The sequence below is a fragment of the Pan paniscus genome, chromosome 16 (assembly GCF_029289425.2).
Source record: "Pan paniscus chromosome 16, NHGRI_mPanPan1-v2.0_pri, whole genome shotgun sequence".
Classification (NCBI taxonomy): domain Eukaryota; kingdom Metazoa; phylum Chordata; class Mammalia; order Primates; family Hominidae; genus Pan; species Pan paniscus.
In genome coordinates this window covers 57,599,931-57,620,334 of record NC_073265.2, presented here as the reverse complement: position 1 = coordinate 57,620,334, position 20,404 = coordinate 57,599,931, and the positions used below count along the sequence as shown (strand labels likewise).

General features: G+C 50.5%; 1 protein-coding gene across 3 annotated transcripts in view; it reads left to right on the top strand.

The window, feature by feature from the left end:
• Positions 1-20,404, top strand: part of ITGA11 (integrin subunit alpha 11) — a 129,154-nt gene that overhangs the window by 74,224 nt on the left and 34,526 nt on the right. For all 3 annotated transcript variants that reach the window (XM_034939013.3, XM_063596749.1, XM_063596750.1), the window contains exons 8-11: positions 5,439-5,583; positions 6,057-6,222; positions 7,937-8,007; positions 17,098-17,242. In XM_034939013.3, coding sequence (XP_034794904.2) covers positions 5,439-5,583; positions 6,057-6,222; positions 7,937-8,007; positions 17,098-17,242 — 527 coding nt within the window. The remainder of the gene's footprint in view (positions 1-5,438; positions 5,584-6,056; positions 6,223-7,936; positions 8,008-17,097; positions 17,243-20,404) is intronic.

The following is a 20,404-nucleotide window of genomic DNA, read 5'->3' as shown; positions in this document are numbered from 1 at the left end:
GTGGCCATGTGGCTTGATTTCCTTGTGGCATGGCAACAGGAGTTTTAGAGACAGCGTCCCAAGAGTGAGCATCCCCAGAGGCCCAGGCAGGACCTGGGAGACTGCCTATAACCTAGTCTTGAAGTCCCAGAATATGACTTCTGCCACATTCTATTGGTTGGGCAAGTGACTGAGCCCAGGCCAGATTCAAGGGGAAGGGAATTTGGTTCTGCCCTTGATGGATGAACAGTGAGGTCATTTTGCAGAAGAGCATTTAGAATGGGGAATATTGTTGCAGCCAACTTTGAAAAATAGCTTCTGCCACAGACACTCTATAAGAAGTAGGTTCTGTGAGGATGGGGTCTTCTTATGGAGTGTTAGTCATCAATGGAGTGGAAAGAATGCAGTCAAATCTGACACCTGAGACTGTATAGTAGTGAGGCTGATTCCTTAAAAATCACACCAGAACTCGGCCAGGAGTAGTGGCTCTCACCTGTAATCCTAGCACTTTGGGAGGCCAAGGTGGGCAGATTGCCTGAGCTCAGGAGTTTGAGACCAGCCTGGGCAACATGGTGAAACCCCGTCTCTACTAAAATACAAAAAAAAAAAAAATTAGCCGGGCATGGCGGCATGCACTTGTAGTCCCAGCTACTTGGGAGGCTGAGGCAGGAGAATTGCTTGAATCCAGGATGCAGAGGTTGCAATGAGCCAAGATGGTGCCACTGCACTCCAGCCTGGTGAACAGAGCAAGACTCCGTCTCAAAAAAATAAAATAAAATAAAATCACACCAGAACTCACTCATCCAGATAAACGTTATCCCTAGATGTTGTCTATGCAGAAGGCTACATGCTTATTCCAGTAATGTTGTTGCTCAAAACATTGTGCTCACCCCCCACTGAAATTAGCCGATTTTAAAGGCAATCCCCAGATCTCTTGAGCCAAGGCCTAAACTCATAAGATGACTGTGTCAAAGGCATTTAGATTTTAAATGTCTAAATGTTACACGTATAAATATGAATTCTGCTACATTTGTTGAGACCACAGACCTGATACCTTATAATCCCACCTTATGTAGGGTTAGTTGACGTGTTTTTTTAAAAAAATCCACAAAGTAAGAGCTATTTAGGCCAGGTGCGGTGGCTCAGACCTGTAATCCCAGCAGTTTGGGAGGCTGAGGTGGGAGGATTGCTTGAGCCCATAAGTTTGAGACCAGCCTGGGCAAAAGCATGAGACCTCATCTCTACAAAAAATACAAAAATTAGCCAGGCATGGTGGTACATGCTTGTAGTCCCAACTATTCAGGAGGATGAGGTGGGAGGATCACTTGAGCCCAGGAGGCAGAGGCTGCAGTGAGCCAAGATCACACCACTGCACTCCACCTAGGCAACAGAGCCAGACCCTGTCTCAAAAGAAAAAAAGAACTATTTAGTAGTATTGTGAATTCGTAGGCTCAAAACATTAAGACTTTTCCAACCTCATAACTCTTTGTAATTAAGTCATTGCTCAACTAGCGTGTTTCTGTTTGCTGATAAAACTTGCTCAAGCTTTTCCTAAATGAGCATTTCTCCATGTGAAGGTGGCTGTCTTACTCATCCTCACAAGGAATGGGCCATTTTTCTGTTTTTGTTTTGCCTTCTTCGGGGTGAGACCCAAGACTCCCAGCAGGCCCTTGTGAAATGGCTTGGGTAAGGGAGGCAGCCCATAACCACCAGCTCTCACTTTCTCAGTGTGAAGCTAACTGACTCATACAGGGATAAAGCCCACTGTTTGGACCTCACTTTACAACCCACCAACCCCTGGTCAGTTATTCGTGTGTGACTCACCAGGTAGTTTGAACCATCAGTGACTCATGAGCACTGCTGAGGTTGCAATCTTCACCTCAAATTCCGATCTTCCCAACCTGCCAAATTCAAGTCCCAAACTACAGCTGGTGCCTTTTAAGGTGAAAGGTTTTCTGTCCTCACTCAGTTTATTCTTAATGCATGTTTTTTCCTATGCACCTATGAAAGGGCAAAGATCCAGGCCATGAACATGAGGGCTTATAAAGATGTCGGTAACCTGTGGGTCCTGGCCACTGATGGGAGGGCTGTGACAAGTGTTCACCCTAACCCTAACTCAGTGAGGATGAGAGAGGGAGGGCCCCCCATGGAGGGGCCAAGGAGAACTGCCAGGAGGAGGCGGCACTGGACCTGTCCTGGGAAGACCCTGGGATTCCAACAAAAAGAGGTGAACAGAAGACGTGCCACACAAGACATTCCACCCTGATAACAGCAGAGGAGAGGGAAAGTCAAGGCACATTTGCATTCAGAGATGCGCTCCTTTTGACCACAGCAAGGGGTTCATGTTGGTGGGAAGTGAGCCATGTAAAGATGGTGGGAGTGATGATGTTGTAGTTAAAACCAGCATGGGTGGCCACTGCAGATTCTTGAGTACAGGAGTGTAATCATCAGATATGCACGTTAAAAAAAATGAGCCTGGCAGCTATGTACAGCAGGGAAGCAGAGAGGGCCCCTGAACAATGTGGTGTGATTCTACCTTTGTCCACATAACACTTTATTGAGCCTCTACTATGTGCCTCACACTATTTTAGGCACCAAGGCTAGATCAGTGAACAAAATAGGTACAAATACCGTGCCCTCGTGAGCTGACATTCTAGAGAGAGGGGCAGACAATAAATAAATAAATAAATAACAGCATACTAGAAAGAGATGAAAGCTATGGGGAGAATGGAGTGTGGTAGCGGGAGTGGAGCAGGTGCAGAGGGCAGGTACGGAATCAGCATGCACAGGGTGGTGGGGAAAGGCTTCCCTGACAGATGATCTTTGATTGGAGATTTGAAAGGAGGTGAGGGAGTTGTTGGCAAGCAGATGGCTGGGAGGGAACAGCTCAGACAAAGGCTTGGTGTGCCTGAGGCCTTCCAGACCATTGAAGAGTCCAGTGTGGGTGGGGGTGAGTGAGCAGGACCAGAGGCTAAGAGAGGAAACGGGCCAGATTTCAGAGGGCCTAGTGAGCTGTTGTCAGAACCTGGGCTTTTCCTGAGAGAAATAGGAACCTGTGCAGGTTTTGAGCGGAAAGGAGCTGTGACGGGGCCTAAATCTCCATGGGCCACTCTGGTTTCTAGGCCCATGGAGCCTGTTGTGAGTATAAAGCTCTTGCTGCTCTCAAGGAATGTATAATCTAATTTACAAAGGAACAAATCCAAGTCCCTTTACCCAGTGCAGAATCAGAATTTAAAATCTGATGATTCATGCTGATATTCGCACGATTACAGATTCATATGACATTCACACTATTCCACTCTATGGAAATATGATCCTGACATTTTTCTTGGATCCATATATAATAAAACCTGTTTTGCTCCTGCCATGCTTTTTTGCAGGGTGTTTTATTCCTGGGCCTGGCCCTTCCATGCAGTTATGGAAGCATCTAGAATCCCCTTGGAAAGAATAGCAGAGTTCTTCTGCTACTGGGTTGCACTTGAGCTCGAAACCTGCTCTCATCATGTGGCACGTGCCTCTGCAGGCTTCAGTCCACAGCACATACTAAAATTAGTGGGTTTTTTAAGGCAACATATCCAGCATATCAGAGAATTGCTAAGAGAATGGCGGATGTTTTTTCTCTTTGCTGGTAGTTTGAAGATGTTCTAAACTAATTTATTCCAGCTTTTGTAAATTCCTCAACTCCTAAATCGTATGCATCAGTTCTTCAGCGTGCTGCGTAAGAAGAGATACCTCTGATACCAAAGCCGTGTGGCTCTTTAACCTGTCACCACACAGCTTAAATCTGTGGCCTGTCCTGCCTTGCTGTGGGTCAGACCCATGAGGAATAACCTCAGAGTCTAAGAGTAACATTTATTTTTAGATCCTTATTGGCAAACTATAACTTCTGGGCCAGACTCCTCGGTGAGACCATGTCTATACCCCTCAGAACCTCATGGTCTAAAGGAGGGCCGGCCACAGGGACACCAAAAGCCAGTGGTGATTTGGGAGCCAGTTTTTCATGCTTTGTAGCCCAATGGCCTTCTACAAGAGCCTCTCTGCCAGGTTGACGGTCGAGGTGCCAGCCCTGCTGTCTCCTGGGCTGGATTGCCTGATAGGTGGGCTGAGCTCATGCTCCGGGCACTGAAAACAAAATAAAAAGTGAGAAAGAGAAATATTTGTCATGGAATTTGATATTTAATGTTTCCCAAAATAGAATCAAAGTAGTCCTTGTGAGGAAGTCAGAGCTCTGTCAGGCCTCATCGCACACATTTTATGGGTTAGTGTTGTCTGGATGCTGAGTCACCCTGGCACATCCTGTTTTCAGTACTAAAGAAAGTGAGTCTCAACTCTGGATGCTCACCAGAACCTTATAAAATACTGATGCCAGCCCGGCATGGTGGCTCACAGCTGTAATCCCAGCACTTTGGGAGGCAGAGGCAGGTGGATCACTTGAGGCCAGGAGTTCGAGACCAGACTGGCCAACATGGCAAAACCCTGTCTCTATTAAAAATACAAAAATTAGCCAAGCGTGGTGGCACAGCTCTCTAATCCCAGCTACTTAGGAGACTGAGGCACGAGGATCGCTTGAACCCGGGAGGAAGAGGTTGCAGTGAGCTGAGATTGTGCCACCACACTCCAGCCTGGGCAACAGAGGGAGACTCTGTCTCAATTTAAAAAAAAAAAAAAAATACTAATATCCAGGCCACCACCCCAGAGATTCCAATTTCAGGGGTCTGGCTGATGCCAGGCTGAGGCCTGGGCATCAACGGTTTTTGTTTGTTTGTTTGTTTGTTTGTTTTGAGACAGTCTCACTTTGTCGCCCAGGCTGGAATGCAATGGTGCGATTTCGGCTCACTGCAACCTCCGCCTCCCGGGTTCAAGCAATTCTCCTGCCTCAGCCTCCCGAGTAGTTGGGATTACAGGCGCACGCCAACACACCTGGCTAATTTTTGTATTTTTAGTAGAGGCAGGGTTTCGACATGTTAGTCAGGCTAGTCTCGAACTCCCAACCTCAGTTGATCTGCCCGCCTTGGGCTCCCACACTGCTAGGACTACAGGCGTGAGTGACCATGCCAGGCCAACAGTTTTTAAAGCCTCCCTCCGAGAGATGTCAGTGAGCAGCTGGGGTTGTGAACCACTGACTTAATGCCTCTAAAGGTTGCCACCTGCCCCTGAACTCCCCTCCCAGGTCCACCTCATCCCTTTGGCCTGTCCAAAACAGCAAGGTCAGGACTCCAAAGGGGCTTTTCAACATTTCATTTAAAAACAACAGATCTAAGAACCCTCTGAGCAGCTGGTGAAAGAGTAGCTCTGGCCATCTCAATCCAGCTACTTCTTTGGTTTGAGGTCCTGGCACCTGTTGGGTTGCCCAAGGAGGACTTGGTCCTGGTTTCTGTGGCTGCCCCTCTGCAGGAGCATCAGGGGCTGCCCCAATCCCACTTACCTCTCATGACCCTGCCCCTGTGCTTGGCTTCCAGCTCAGAGGCTTTCCAGAAGGGTGGAAGGAAAGGGGCCAAGAAGGTGATGATTGTCATCACAGATGGGGAGTCCCACGACAGCCCAGACCTGGAGAAGGTGATCCAGCAAAGCGAGAGAGACAACGTAACAAGATATGCGGTGGCCGTAAGTCCTGGCCCGCCCGAGGGCTGCTGATGGCCTCTTAGAGGCTTTACCATCAAATCCCTGGGGACTCCAAGGGACTAGTTCCAGGCAGTATCACAAGTGTCCAGGCCCTCAAAAAAGCCTCCCATTTCATCTTCTAAACAAGTTGAGGATCTTTCTGCACTGCTCTGGCCTATCCACAAAAGCTATGGGTTGTGTTTCCCCCCATCCATTGCCAGGGAGGGTCTGGAACCTCAGAAAACTAGAATACACCTCCAAACCTCCCAGCTCCCAGACCCTAACTTTAGCACAAGGGCTTTATCTTGCCCCTAAAAGAGAGTCCATTCCAAATGCAAATGGCATTGCGAGGAACTCTCATGGCTACCGGCCCTGGCTCCAGCCCACCCTGGGGTCCCCAGGGTCTAGGCCGTGTGGTGTATGGGAAAGTCTGTGCTATGTTCTGGTTTGTGGTTCCTGCCCCTGTTCCCTGGCAGGTCCTGGGCTACTACAACCGCAGGGGGATCAATCCAGAAACTTTTCTAAATGAAATCAAATACATCGCCAGTGACCCTGATGACAAGCACTTCTTCAATGTCACTGATGAGGCTGCCTTGAAGGACATTGTCGATGCCCTGGGGGACAGAATCTTCAGCCTGGAAGGTAAGCAATGCATGCTAAGAGGGGATCCACTCTTTCCTGGGCTTATGTCAGGTAAACCCCATAGAGCACAAACCAATTCCACAAAACGAAATGGCTTAACAAGAGTCTTCCGTAATAATAAATGCCAGGCCAGGCATGGTGACTCATGCCTGTAATCCCAGCACTTTGGGGGGCCAAGGTGAGCGAATTGCTTCAGTTCAGGAGTTCAAGACCAGTTTGGTCAGCAAGGCAAAACCTCGTCTCTTTAAAAAAAAATTACAAAAATTAGCTAGGTGTGGTGGTACATGCCTGTAGTCCTAGCTACTTAGGAAGCTGAGGTGGGAGGATCGCTTGAGCCTGGGAGGTTGAGGTTGCAGTGAGCTGATATCATGCCACTGCACTCCAGCCAGGGCAACAGAGCCAGACCCTGTCCCCAAAAATAAATAAATCATAAATGCCAACAATTGAGTATTACTCCGTGCCGGACGTGAGGCTGTGCGTTTTATGAACAATGCTGAAAGGTTGCTTTGCTAATGTTCTCATTTTTATCGCTGGGAAAACTGAAACTCAAAGGAGTTGAGTGACCTGCCAAAGTTCTCACAGCTTGGGAGCATGGTGGGCTTTGAACTAGGGTTGCCAAATTTCGCAAAAATAAGATACAGTGGGTGTGGCAGGCTTAGGTTAAAACTTATTTGTTCTCTGAAATTCAGTTTTAATTGGGCATCCTATACTGCATCAGGCAACCCTAGCTTGTACCTAGCAGAGTCTGACTCCGTATTCTGAAACCCTTAATCCCTATATGCCAACTGCTTCCACTCCACCAAAAGCATTTTTTATTTTGGGCAGAGTCCTTCAGATTGCCTCTCTCCTTGTGATTTAAGCTCCATTTCTGATTTGCATAAATTTCATTTCCACCATAAATTGCTATAGTGGGCCCTTCCAATATCGGGCTTTGGGCATATGGGAGGATTATAAAAGGAAATAGAAGGCAGTATAAAGCCTGAGAAGTCTGCAGTGCATTGGAAATGACAAGCCACAGACACACGAAGAGACTAAAATGGCCCTCGTAAACAAGGGCAGATGAATATAAAGTCTGAACGTGAGCTTTGACACCCACTCCAGAACTCAAATATCCAAATCTGTATTTCTCCTCAAAATGGTCGCCTTGAGTGATGAGAACATTCGTTCCAATGATGTGTTCAGGGAGTCCCTCTGTGGGGAGAGGCTTTCAGCACTCATGGGATTTCTTACGCAAATCTGCAGTGGTGACAGACCTCCCTCTGAGGGTGGATTTGATATTTGAGTTCCATCCAAAGACATCTGGAACCAAAGCTAGTGAATAAAAGGAATGAACAAAGTGGGAAATTCCATTTCTGGCCAAAAACGTACACTATTTCTGTGCACTTTTGCTTACTTTCCCTCCAGTTTTAGCAGTCTCATAGTATGCATGCCCTGTAATATAACTTGTCCCGAGCCCTTTTCAGAAGTAAGTGGGCTACCAGTAACAACCCACATGGGCACCTGGAAGGTGTGTGGTGCCCCCCACTGCACAGGGTGCTAGGGAGGGCTGAGGAGGCTGGCACACTACTGGCCTCAGCTTCAGAGCCCCCCTCGAAAGAAAGCCCCACCTCCTGACGATGCCCCCAGGAAGCAGGAGCTGTGGGTTGGGCGGCAGCTCTGTCTGGCGCTAAGGGATTGGGCATGGAGCTGACATCTCTCTGTCACTCTGTTGCAGGCACCAACAAGAACGAGACCTCCTTTGGGCTGGAGATGTCACAGACGGGCTTTTCCTCACACGTGGTGGAGGTATGTGGTGGAGGTATGGGCACAGAGCCCCGCCTCTGTCTCTCGAGGGCATGCTCTTCCCCTTTCTAGCTCTCTGGATCTGTCATCCACCTTCACAGATGGGTTGGCTCTTCTCCTCGCTTTCTCTCTTTCTTGGGGTCTCTCTGCCTCCCATCTTCTGTGGACTAGAAGAGGGGAGTCGAGGTCTTCCACCTATTTATGTTGTCTTAAGCCCTCTTTAGAAGTGAATGGACTACAGATAATAATCCCATAATTTCACCTGTGAGGTGCAGGGTGTGCCTTCCCATTCAGTCCACAGAGCCTTGTGCAAAATCTAGGGCAGGTGGCAAAGCCAATGGCACGAGCCTTGGATAGCTCCAGTGCCCAAGGCGGCCTGCACATGCCAGGCCCCATGTCAATGTTGGGAGGGTATCCAGATGTTCCAGCTGTGCTCTGGCAGGTGACTCATAGGCCCCCCCACTGTGTGGGTGCTGCATCAGATTGCAGAGGTCCTGGGGTGGGGCTGGCCCACAGAGGGAGGGGTGTGGTGTCACAAGCAACATGTGACATCTGGGGCTCTGCATCACTCCCCCGCTGTGTGCTTCACCTGGTGCTGGTTCATAAGGAGGGGCTGGAGCTGCCCAGGATTGCAAGGGGGACAGAAGAGTCGATGTCTGTGAATATGCTTAATGTACTGTAAAGTCCTGCCCAGGATTGTCACGTGGGAAAACATACTGACTGCATCTGTCAGTATTGATACGTGCTCCTGTGGGTGTGCTTTGCACAGACAGGTGTCCCAGGTGCGTGTGTGCGTGTGTGTGTGTGTGTGTGTTCTGCCTGGGCTGGCACCATGAGAGTGTACTTATTCCTCCTAATTTACCAGAGAAGGCCCATTAGTGCATCCTAGTTATATGTCACTGTCATCCTCCTGTTGCCCTCTCCTAACTCCTCTGTGAGGTGGATAGGGCAGGACTCCTTGTTCCTAGTTTACACATAAAGAATTCAAGGCATGAGAAGGTTAAGTGACCTGCTGGAGTAAAATTCTTCAGAAAAAATATTAGTCTCATGCTCTTTCCTCTACACCAAGCAGCTGCTCCGTGAGAGGGAATCTCCGGGGGTCTGAGTCAGAACTTCCAAACTGGAGTGGAGGGGGACATGTGCGTGACATGCAGCCGGCAGATGGACGGAAATGCCACTCACACTCAGACTTTTCTGAGCTGCATCTGGACAGTTTCATGCCCACTGTCTTGAATAACAGCAAGATGTAAATATAGCTGCCCTATCCTAATAACAGCCCTGTTACATGTGCACAGCGGTTTAAACTTTTCCAGGAAATTCCTGCACCTCATTTCACACCAGAACAGCCCTACAAGGTTGGCAGGTGATGATAGTTATCCCATTTTAGGTGGTTGGATCAGCCACTCTTTTCAGTGCCTTCTCTGTGCTGGGTCCTGAGCCTGATGCCAGGAGAATCAGAGGTGGGAGCCCTGCCCTCAAGGAGCTCAGAGTCTGAGGGTAAAGAGCCCAGCACAGAGAGGTGAGAGCATCCATTCACGTGGGAGCCAGCAGAGTCATGTGCTCTGGCAGGACCAGCCCTGGTCTCCAGACTCTGATGTCAGAGCTGATTAGAAAATGGAACAAGGAAATGCAATTTAATTAAATCTACGTGCATTTGTCAAGTGCCACTAAAGTGCTGAAAGGACCCAGAAATGATTCTTGCCACCAGGAGTCAACTTGCAAACAATCCTGAACGGCAGTTCTTAGCTTTGAGAGTAGGATGAAAGAAACTATAGATGCCTTCTAGGTAAAAGTGTACAACACCTGGAGGCCCCCCTCATCCGAAGATCCCCTGTGAAGACCCCCTGCTCAATGCAGGGGATGGAGGGAGACATGTACATGTCTAATGTTAACCAAAGCAATGTGATCAAGGTAGTATAGAAGGAAGGGCCTCCACTAAAAGAAGGGGTGGTCAGGGAAAGATCCAGGGAGGGCTTGGCACTCAAGCTGCCCCTAAAGGACACGGATTTCAGCAGTCCTGGGTGGCAGTAAGCAGGAGAATAGAGAGCATTATGGACACACACTGGGTGACATCCTGGCACAGCTCAGAGGTCAGCCCTGGTGTTGGGGACAGAAGAGAAAATGAATGTCCCAATGTTTCCTTTGTCCATTCTACAGCCATTTTTTGAGTATCTTCATGTGTGTCAGACTCTGTACCAGGTACATTAAAGAAACATTTCAGCTGACAGCCATTCATAGCCTAGCTGGGGAGAAAGACTCTTAAATAATCAGCTCACTGTCCTGCTTCTAAAATCATGGTCTGTGTCTGCCTAGGAATAGGGGAGTCTAAAAAGAAGAGGACATTAAAATGGGCTTCAGGGACTCAGGGAAGCTTGAGCTGAGCCTTGAAAATGGCTCCAGCAGTTCAGTGTTGAGCAAGGTGAGTCCTTGCAGGATCAACAGGTTCCCCAGCTTCCAGAGTGGGGAGACCCAGGAGCTCACAGCCTCAGCACAAGACTTCGGTCATGTCAAGGTCATGACTGCCATGTGCAGCCCCTTCCACATATGCTCAACTTCTCTGTTCCCCAGGCAGAGGGACGCAGCTTGCCTCTCCCATATACCCTAGTTCTTCCATCACCCCTGACACAGGGACCCAGCTTGCCTCTTCCGCATACCCTAGTTCTTCCATCACCCCTGATATTTTCATCTAATTTGACTTTAAGAGAGACAACGATTGCATTTGAATCTGAGACTCTTTAGTATTAAAAACAAAAACAAAAACCTTTCAAATGCGCAGGAATGGTGCAAGCATGATGGGCTGGCTGGCTCTGTGACCTGCCACTGGGGGCTATTTTAGAGCACAGACGTCTTTCAGTGCCAGGCCGCTGATGCCATCATGAATGGCCACAGCCATCCTGTCCCCAGGAGTCCAGCTCCTCAGCTCTCAGGGTCAGTTAGGCCTCTCTGGGGATCAGGGCTATTGGGTCCAGCCTTTCCACTTTGCCCTGAGCATGTCTGTCTCCCAGGCAAGCCCCCAGGCTTCCTCCCTGCCAGAAGTGCCATAGATGGTCTCAAACAGCTGCTGCCTGAAAAGATACTGAAGGAGCCTGAGGCTTCCCCGGGCCTGTTTAGTTCTGGTAGAAGGAGAGATCCCTAGTAGAATGTTCTCAGATGGCATAAGAAAGGCCCGGCTCCTCCTTGCTTGGTTTGCTGACGTCTTAATGAGCAAGGAAATCAGTCTTTGAATTAGCAAGGGTAAAAACAACAGGAGAGAGAAGGGACCAGAGCCCAGGGTAGAGGGGAGACCCCAAGACATCACCTGGACACCCACAGAGTCCAGGGCCCCAAAACATTACATTCCAGGCTGAAGGCAAAACGTCTGAGCCATTGGGAAAACCCGGGTAGCTGGAAACCCTAGTCTTGATTTGCAGAAAGGGGAAAGAAAATATTCCAAAAATTATCATCAGGAAGGCTAGCTGTGGATCCCTGGTCAAACTTTAGATACATTTTTAAGCTAATGCTTCCATTAGCATTTGGAAATGAACGCAAAGGTCACTAAGAGCCAGAGTGGCTTCCATTAGTGCTGGCTGGCTGCTGAGGTAGTGAACTACCTGTCAAGCTGGGTAATCAAGCAGGAGCTGCAACAATCTGCCAGAAAGTTGGGAGAAGGGATTCACACCTCCAGAGGGGGACTAGACTCTAAGACTCTGTAATCCCATGGGCCTTGAGGGGAAGATGCAGAGGGAGAAAGAGGACTACAAAGAATTGATGGGCATGGGTGACGGTGCGCAGAGGACCCCCCCACACAGGGCTCAGCTGGAGGGATTTCGCATCCGCCTTCCTACACTGGAATCCTAAATCTGCCCTAACTCCAAAAGTTTACAGAAAGAAGCAGTTTTATCAGGGTAGATCTTGTCTACGCAGAAACCTTGGTGACTCACCCAAGGTGGGAAGAGATCCTTTTTCTCTTGTGCCTAAAGGTGAGGTCACTTACCCTGCACGTGATGACCTAACAGGACCAGTGCTCAGTTCTGTTATGAAGCAGGTCAAGTTCAGCTGAGCCCTGTGTGGGAGGGTCCTCTGCAGCACCATCACCCATGCGCATCAATTATTTGTAGTCCTCTTTCTCCCTCCGCTTCTTCCCCTCAAGGCCCATGGGATTACAGAGTCTTCGAGTCTAGTCCCCCTCTGGAGGTATAAACATCCCAGATGAGCTACCCCAGCCACCCTCCTGCCTCTTCAGCCTGTGCCCATCCCACAGGCCCTCCTGGGATTGAGGTCTAGACAATGAAGGGTATTGGCTATTCGCTAAGTTTCTTAGTGGCTGAAGCTTTAGAGGTGTAATCTTCCCTAAGGGTTTCGCATTTGAACTGGTTTTGCGTATCTGATTCAACAAAAAATGAGAGAAGCTGATGGATAATGGTGAATTGAGGAGTTGACCTGTGGAAGCTGTAAGCCCCTCCTGTGCCCCCCTAGACCTAAACAATAGACTCCTTCACTTGCCAGGCTGGGCAGGCAGTCAAGATGGTCTCCTGGCCCTCTCCCCAGGGGTCCAGGACACAGCAGCTGAGGTCCTCTGCCACGCTGGTCCCAAGGGTTTGCGAGTTGTCTCCTGGTGGCAGGAATCATTTCTGGTTCATTCGGGTCCTCCTAAGCCTGGCCCCACATCCTCAGGCTGTGCCCTAGTGCCCACTCCTGGGCCTCTTTCTCAGGGCCTCTGACAGGAAGCAACCAACTCTGATGGGGAATGAGCAGTCAGTGTAGCACGCCCAGGTCCCCGCGGCCCCTTCTGCTCACCCCAGCTGCCGGATTCCAGCACCGCACATGGTGAGGGCCCCTCCTCCACAGAAAGGCAGAGGGCCTGTTTCTGGGCCTTTCCTGCCCACACCCCATTTAAGCCTCCTGGCCATTCATTCCTTCCTCAGGTCCACTTCAAGCTTGTTGAAACAAGCCTTCTAAGACTCCAAGCCATTAGTGAAAAAGCATAATCCACCCTCTAAATGGTGTATGTGCCTTAGAAGGGGCTCCTGGGAACAGAGCCTCACCCCTCTACAGCCACTCTGACGTGGACTCTCGGGAGTTTGGCCGGGGAGGACAGCCTCGGTGTCCTCTAGGGGGTCTCCCATCACACCAGCCCACAGCACCACCAGCGACTACCTCCACCTGGCTCCACCGTCTTGCCTCACAAAAGCCAAAAAGAGCTAGAAGGAAGAATTACTGGCACCTGGTATCCTAATTCCGTGACTGCTGGGCAAGAGGGAAGCACTGTCTGGCATGTGGGCTCAGAAAAATCATTTGACCTGTCTGAGCTTATCTTAGTAGATGTCTGAAGAATATTTGTGAAATCGAATCAAGGCTTGGAACTGGAAGTGTTCATTTTGAGACTTACTAATAAATAAAGTAAGAGTTTCTTAAAAGCCTTTCCTAACCCCACTATGTACTCACCCCCTCTCTCAGTTGTTCACCTGCTCCTGGGACTGCCAAAATAACCGGTCCCTGACTCCATCAGAGCACTTCTCACACGCTACCGCAATGACGAACGTGACTGTGACACCTGATTCTTCGACTCCCGACCACTGGGGAGATGCTTACAGATGGATTCATGAACGAGAAGAGCTACCATGTACCAAGTACTCACTGGCTGCCAAGCGCCCTGCTAAGAATTAAAAATGCTGATTTTCACAACAGAACTATTTTACAGCTGAGGAACTCAAGGTTCAGAGAGAGAGAGAGAGAAGAACTTGCCCAGGGTCACACAGCTAGAAGCTCTGAGCTGGAAGTGGAACTCAGAAGCCTCTGACTCCAGAGCTCCTTCCTGCTCTCACCACCACGCCAGGGATCCTCCACCTCTGTCCTAGTGACATCTTGGGCTGGATAACTCTGCCGTAAGGGACCATCTGGTGCATTGTAGGATGGTTAGCAGCATCTCTGGCCTCGACTCACTAGACACCAGTAGCACCCCCACCACTACCCCCAGCTGTGACAAGCAAATATCACCTAGGGCACAAACCTGCCCCGGCTGAGCAGCACTGCCCTAGACCATGCTGCCTTCACTGCCGGGGCTGTGGTCCATCCCTGGCTTGGGACATGGACTGGCCGGAACACAGGGCTTTGAGAGATATGGTCACACACCCTGGGAGCACGCAGCTCAGCTGGGAAGGCAAGACTGCCTCAGAGGCCAGGTCAGAGGGCAGCTGAGAGCTGAGTTGGCAGGGTCTGGTGGTGGGAGCTACACACACTGCAGGTGCTAGGGCTACAACGTCCTTTGGGAAGGCACAGCGTGGCCTCAGACCTTCTGACAGCTGCCAAGCCTGCGACCTCATGTCTGCACAGAACGCCAGGAAAATCAGCTTGTGGGGAAGGTCCCCTCGTGCAAGGCCACCCAGGCACACCCTGGTAATATCTGGTGGGAGCCCAGGTGGCCCCACATAGGAAAGGAGGCTATAAAACAGGAAGCCAGTGCGAGGCCTGCAGAGCGGGGGACACAGCCTGCAGAGCGGGGGACACAGCTCTTCCCGGGAATGCCCACTGTTTGTTTGCCAGCTGGGCCCACATGCCTGACTTCCCCTATTAAGGATTTGGTCCCTTCTCTTTTTTTTGCCCCACCCTTCTAGATTTTTCTAAACTCAAAATGTCTGGGCTTCCCCAGCTGGGAAGAGATTGTGACATACTAAGGCTTGCTTCAGTGGCCTTAACCTGTCCACTCCTCACAGTGTCCTCATCCTCAGAAGACTCTCCCTGGCCACAACAAATTCACTCTCAGGAAAGGGCCTCCCACTGCAGGCCCAAGACTGTAGCTGCTGTCAGGGTTAAAATGGGATGAGGTGGGAGACTGTAAGCGATCGCCTGGCCAAGTGTTGCCAAATCCAGAAGTCATGATGGAATTCCCCAAGCTCCCATAAGGAGAATCAGTGTGAGGGGTCTCCCCGGCTGAATCCCAGGCCCCTGGGCCAAGCCAGCCCTTCTCAGTACATCACAGGGGCTCCCTGTCATCTGCAGAGCCAGAAATTCATCTTCAAAGGCCTGTCCATGAAGCACAGAAGCCAGGTCTGCAGTTACAAACTTGGACTCAACAGGCAGAGAGAGGGAGGAAAGGAAGGAAGAAAGTCAGACCCCAAATACTGCGCCCCTCCCTCAGGAGGGTTCAGGTGGAAAATGGAAAGCTGGACCCACAGCAGGCTTTGGGGAAACAGATAGATGTTTTCTTCTCTGCCCTACTTACCTCTCTGGTCAAAGCCCCAGCCCTGCCTCTGACTTGCTGTGTGACCTTGGGCAAGTCCCTTCCCCCTCTGAACCTCAATGGCTCATTTGTCAAGTGCAGATAATGAACATCTGTCCTTCTGATTTCACGGGGCCTCTGGGCCCAAATGGGCAGCCGGATGAGAAAGTACTCCACAAAGAATAGAGCACACCCCACGTGCAGGAATGTTGGTGGTGACTTTGTGGACAGCGAATATATGAGTTCCTGGCTCCTGTCCTGGCCCGAACAAACTGTCAGAGCCTCCTAGGCTGAGGCTCGAGCACAGAGTAGCAGGAAGAAGGCTAATTAGAACGTACAACGTGAAACATAACCAAGCACATTGACTCTCCCAAGACCAGCTTATTTATAGCTGTAAAAACATTCTGTCTGAACAGTCAGTTCTACCTCTGGAGGGTTAGGATTTGTTAACCCTTTGATAAGATCAGCTTGACTCTGTAAAGCGGTGGGAATCTCAAGCTCACCCAGGCAGCCAGGCAGCCGGGCTCAGGGAAGGCTCCGTGGGAGAGAGTGGTGACTTTACCAGCCTGTGTTTTGAAAGCCCAAAGCTGGGATCCAGACAGTCTGCCCCCACCCCTGTAATCACCAAGGTAACCCAGAAGGCAGCCCTTCCCTGTTTCCACCACCTTCCTTGGGCCCGTCATCGTCCCTGGTCATTTTCCTTCCTCTTCCAAGTGCTGGCTGTTTGTCTGCCTGTACCCAGTAGGTATGTCGATTGCTGAAGCAGGGGATCGGGGATACAGGAGAGAGAGGGTGAGTGGACCCAGTCTTCAAGAAAGGGCCATGGGGTCAGTAACCTGGAAACTTTCCCTCAAGGAGCCAGAGTTTCCTGTCTTCCTGCCCAAGCATTGCAGCTTCCCCTTGTCCTGCAACTGGTGGGTGGAACAAGACCCTCCAAGCCCTGAGAAACGAGCAGAAGCACCAGTGCCTTGGGTGCTGGCTGTCATGGAGGTGGCCCTGGCTTATCTGTCCAGCCTCATGTCAAGGCTCTCTGCCCCTCTTGCTTGGTGCTCCAGCCCCATCAAACAGCGTTCAGTTCCTTATGAACAAAGGTTCTGTGCTCTCTCCAGCCTCAGAGCCTTTGCACAGACTGTTCCTGGCCCTTTTCTCCAGCTCTTCTTTCTCTCTGGCTCTACCCATCTTTCAGGTGCACGGGTAAACATGACATCCTCGAAGACTTTTCCTGACCCCCATCTCAATCTAGATTCAGCCTCACTGTGGTTTTCCCTGATTGCATTGATCACAGTTTGCAACTGCATGTTTGTTGAGTATTTTTTTTTTTTTTTTGTATCTTCAAGCTCTGTTGGTGGTGGTTGGGGGCGGGGGTACGGGGGACAATATCCCTGGCACCAAACAAATGCCTGGCACAAAGGAGACCTCAGTGAATGTTTGCTGAAGAAACCAAGGAGTAGGATTTACGTGCAGGGAAGCAACTCAGACACTGCAAAGAAATATTAAAGAAGGGCAAGTGCAAGGGGCCCTTTCCCTCCTTCAATACATGTCAGAAGGAGTGGACAGTGGCGAGACGGTCCCTAAAGGGTTTTGAAGCCCAAGGAGGGACGGAGGTTTGGCCCTGGATTTAGAGTTTGTTTCTAGAACATTCCTTTTTCCCTAAATTCCTGTCCTTGGGATCAATTTGACCCATTTTGTGCCAAGGATGGAATGGGGCAAGAAAGTCTCCTTGGCTTATTCAAAAGCCAAGAGCCCCAGCCAGAAGTTAGGTTGCTAAATAATGCACCCAGGAGAAGGTGCCCGAGGTGGCTGGTGGAGGCGTCACTGGTCACAGGACCTGATGTGGCTCCTGGCAACTGGCCCATGAGGACAGGTGCTGATGTGTGTCCCCTCCCCAATGCCAGGATGGGGTTCTGCTGGGAGCTGTCGGTGCCTATGACTGGAACGGAGCTGTGCTAAAGGAGACGAGTGCCGGGAAGGTCATTCCTCTCCGTGAGTCCTACCTGAAAGAGTTCCCCGAGGAGCTCAAGAACCATGGTGCATACCTGGGTAAGAGCACAGAGTGAGGGGAGGCTGGCGGGTTGTGGGCTGGGAGGGCACCCAGGGGCTGCAGAACCCCCAGCCCACACACGAGTGAGGGGCCTGCTGTGTATATTCTGGGCTGATTCAAGCACCCAACTCTGAAGAGCATCCCCGGGGGCATTTCCTCTCCACCCTGGTATCCACCGCGCCCAGCACCATGCCCAGCGTATAACAGGCTCTCCATAAATAGGTAGAATAAAGGACAAGCAGTTCCCCACTCCCTTCAATGTGTTTCATTTGGTGCTTCTAGACTCTGGGTCAGCTGTTGTTGTGCCTTAAAGCTTTTGGGGCTGCCTAGGGCTCCAGTACACTGAGCCTGCCTCCCAAAGGCAAAACGCAAGTCGAGTGGAACCTGCACTCATTTTTATTTCTTAATGTTCATAATCAAGGCAGAAGTCGCTGCCCATGAAGCACTTTGGAAGTGGATATCTAGATAGAAGCACAAATCATTGATGGTGAAGGTCTCAGCAGCGAGGCCTTAGCCTGCTGGCCAAAGTCACCTTCCAGCTCTGCAGGAGCAGTCACCTGGCCATCCCCAGGCATGTCCCATTCGCCATGGCTTGTTCCTTTCTAAAGGAAGGGCCAGAGGGGGAGGGCGGCAAGGGGGGTGATGTTCAGGGTCCCCACTGTCTCTGGGTCTTTCAGAATTTCTGAACCAAATCCACTGTCTGTGAAGTTACTCCTCATTGAGGCCTCCTCGGACCCCACTCCTCCATGGACTTGGGCCACCCAGAGTGGACAGCGAATCTGTCCATGCATCCATCTTTCTGATGCTTCATCCCATCCCGACCTTTGTTCCTCAGCTCGTTAGCCAATACCCTGCCTATGACTCTGCCCACGCTGTGGTTACCCTGTTTTCTATCCCCAACCATGGGACCCTCAGCTGACAAAAGGGCAAAATGCTGGAATCAGGACTGTGCTAGAAAATTCAGAAGTGTAGATCCCTAGAAGTTTCCCAACAGCACCTGGCCCTAGGGCCTGCGTTCCATTTAATTCGCAAGGTGTTAAACCTGAATTGCATAGCACCTGCAGTTGATGCCATCAGAGTGCCATGTTAAGTGCCGTGATAAGCAGGACACAGCGCCTTCCCTCAAGCTGCTTCTGGGCCAGTGGGAGACACAGACATGTGCGCAGATAATTATAACACAATTGAGGTAGGAGCTCAGATAAAAGCACAAATAAAGGAGAGAAAGATTGGAGTCCTTGCCTTGGCAAATGCTCAAACACTGGGAAAGATGCTGGAAGAACAAAGGCTAGCAACCCTTTAATTAGAAACTAGAATGACTCATGTTTTATTGTGTTTCCTCCCAAGTGTACAGCCCTGTGCTGGAAGTGAGGAAACCAAAGAAGGGGTGCAAGGTGCAGGTGCCATGAGGCATTAAACAGCAAGGCAGATCACATCAGGGTGTCCCAGGGCCCATGAGGTTAATTCCAAGTGAGTCAGAGAAACGATGTGGTTGGCCATGGTCCAGCGAGCTGGTACACTCGGGACCTACTGTGTAGGAGCTGGAGCCTACACCAGGTCTCCACCGCAGGGGCCATTTCAAATAAGCCAAGAAGGGCCAAGAAAAGGAGGGACATGTGGGAAATACCAGGTTATTTCAGGACCCAAGAAGTAGATGAGTGTGGCTGGAGCAGGGGGCAGAAGTGGGAACATGGAGGAGAGGAAAGGTTGGGATAGACTGTAGCAGGAGGCCTCGAATGCCAGGTTAAGACGTTTGAGCTTTTTCATGTTGGCAACAGGGAGCTGAACGTATCTGAGTGAGAGCTCAGCAGGATGAATATCCCCCTGGCCCAGCAAAGCCACCCTGCTTCCCCTCCCAGAAGACCCTGATGGGGTAGAGCTTGGCTGATGGACACTCATGAGGCCCAGCTGTCATGCCTTAGCCACAGTCACTGCCTTGGGTGGGGGTCTTGAGGGAGTGCCTTTTCTCCTCCTCCTCCTCTGTCTAGGAGTCATCCAGTGAGAGCAGTGTCTGGGTTCTCTGCTGGGGCAGAGATGCCTGCTGGAAGATTCCTCCTGTGTTTCAAGGGAGAGGAGCACTACAGGGGAAGGAGACCAGGAGGCCAGCTCCCAGCCTCCACTGGGGGTGCAGTATAAATTTCGGGCCATGGTCCTACCCTTTCATCAGGCCTTCAGGGAGGCTGGCCCAGCCTCAGAATGGCCCTTCCTGCTGGCCAGAGAGTTGCCTGGGTACCAAAGGTGCTGCCCACAGACAGCTGGAAGGCAGGAAGCTCTGTGAACTTTGAATGCTGACCCACGCCTGCCCAGAGGACACTTGGACCTCAAACTGCATCTCAGTGCCCCTCCTTCCAAGCAGGCCCAGAAGCCCAAGACCAACTGAGAACATTTTCAGTAGTGCCACTGAGGGCTCAGCTCAGAAGAAACCTTTGCCCTACACCACAAGGCTAAGCCCGCCCACCCATATATTTATGGTTGCTCTAAATACATGGCCATGTTAGCCACCCCTTGCGAGGTCTTGGTATTATGGACCTGTCAAGCCTCATTTCCCAAAGTACAGCCTCAAGAGCGAAAACTGTTGTGTCTGGAACCAGAGCAGTTCACCCCCAGGCACTGAGTCAGCTCATCTGTACACCCTGTAGCCACTCTGGAAGCAGCCAATGAGACCCAAGTGACAGTGTTACACACACAGATACACAGATGCACACGCATATATGTGCACACACACACTCACACACGTGCATTGCAGGGGACATCTGTTCCCCAGAAACAGCCCAGTAACTGTCAACAAAGTCCAACACTCATCTAAAATCTGGGATCCAAGATTATCTGGCAGAAAGTGGGATTCTAGGATGCCACCGGCTTTCCACACCTGCTGGAGCCCACTTTCAGGAGAGTTGCCTGAAGTTGCTGCACATTTGCTTCCTGGGTACTGGGTGGGCGACTTGAGATTCACAGTGATCAGGCACAGCCATACCAGGAGCGGGGATTGGCAGCCTTTCCAAAAGAGCCCCTGGGGTTCCTTTTCTTTCTCTTTGGCATGCTGTATGTATGGGGCTGACAAGAGCCTAGGAGCTTCCACCTTTGAGTCTGCAAAGCTTTGGGGCTGCAAGAATCCCTGAGACCCCACATAAATATCTGAAGCAGACCAATTCCTTCCACATTTA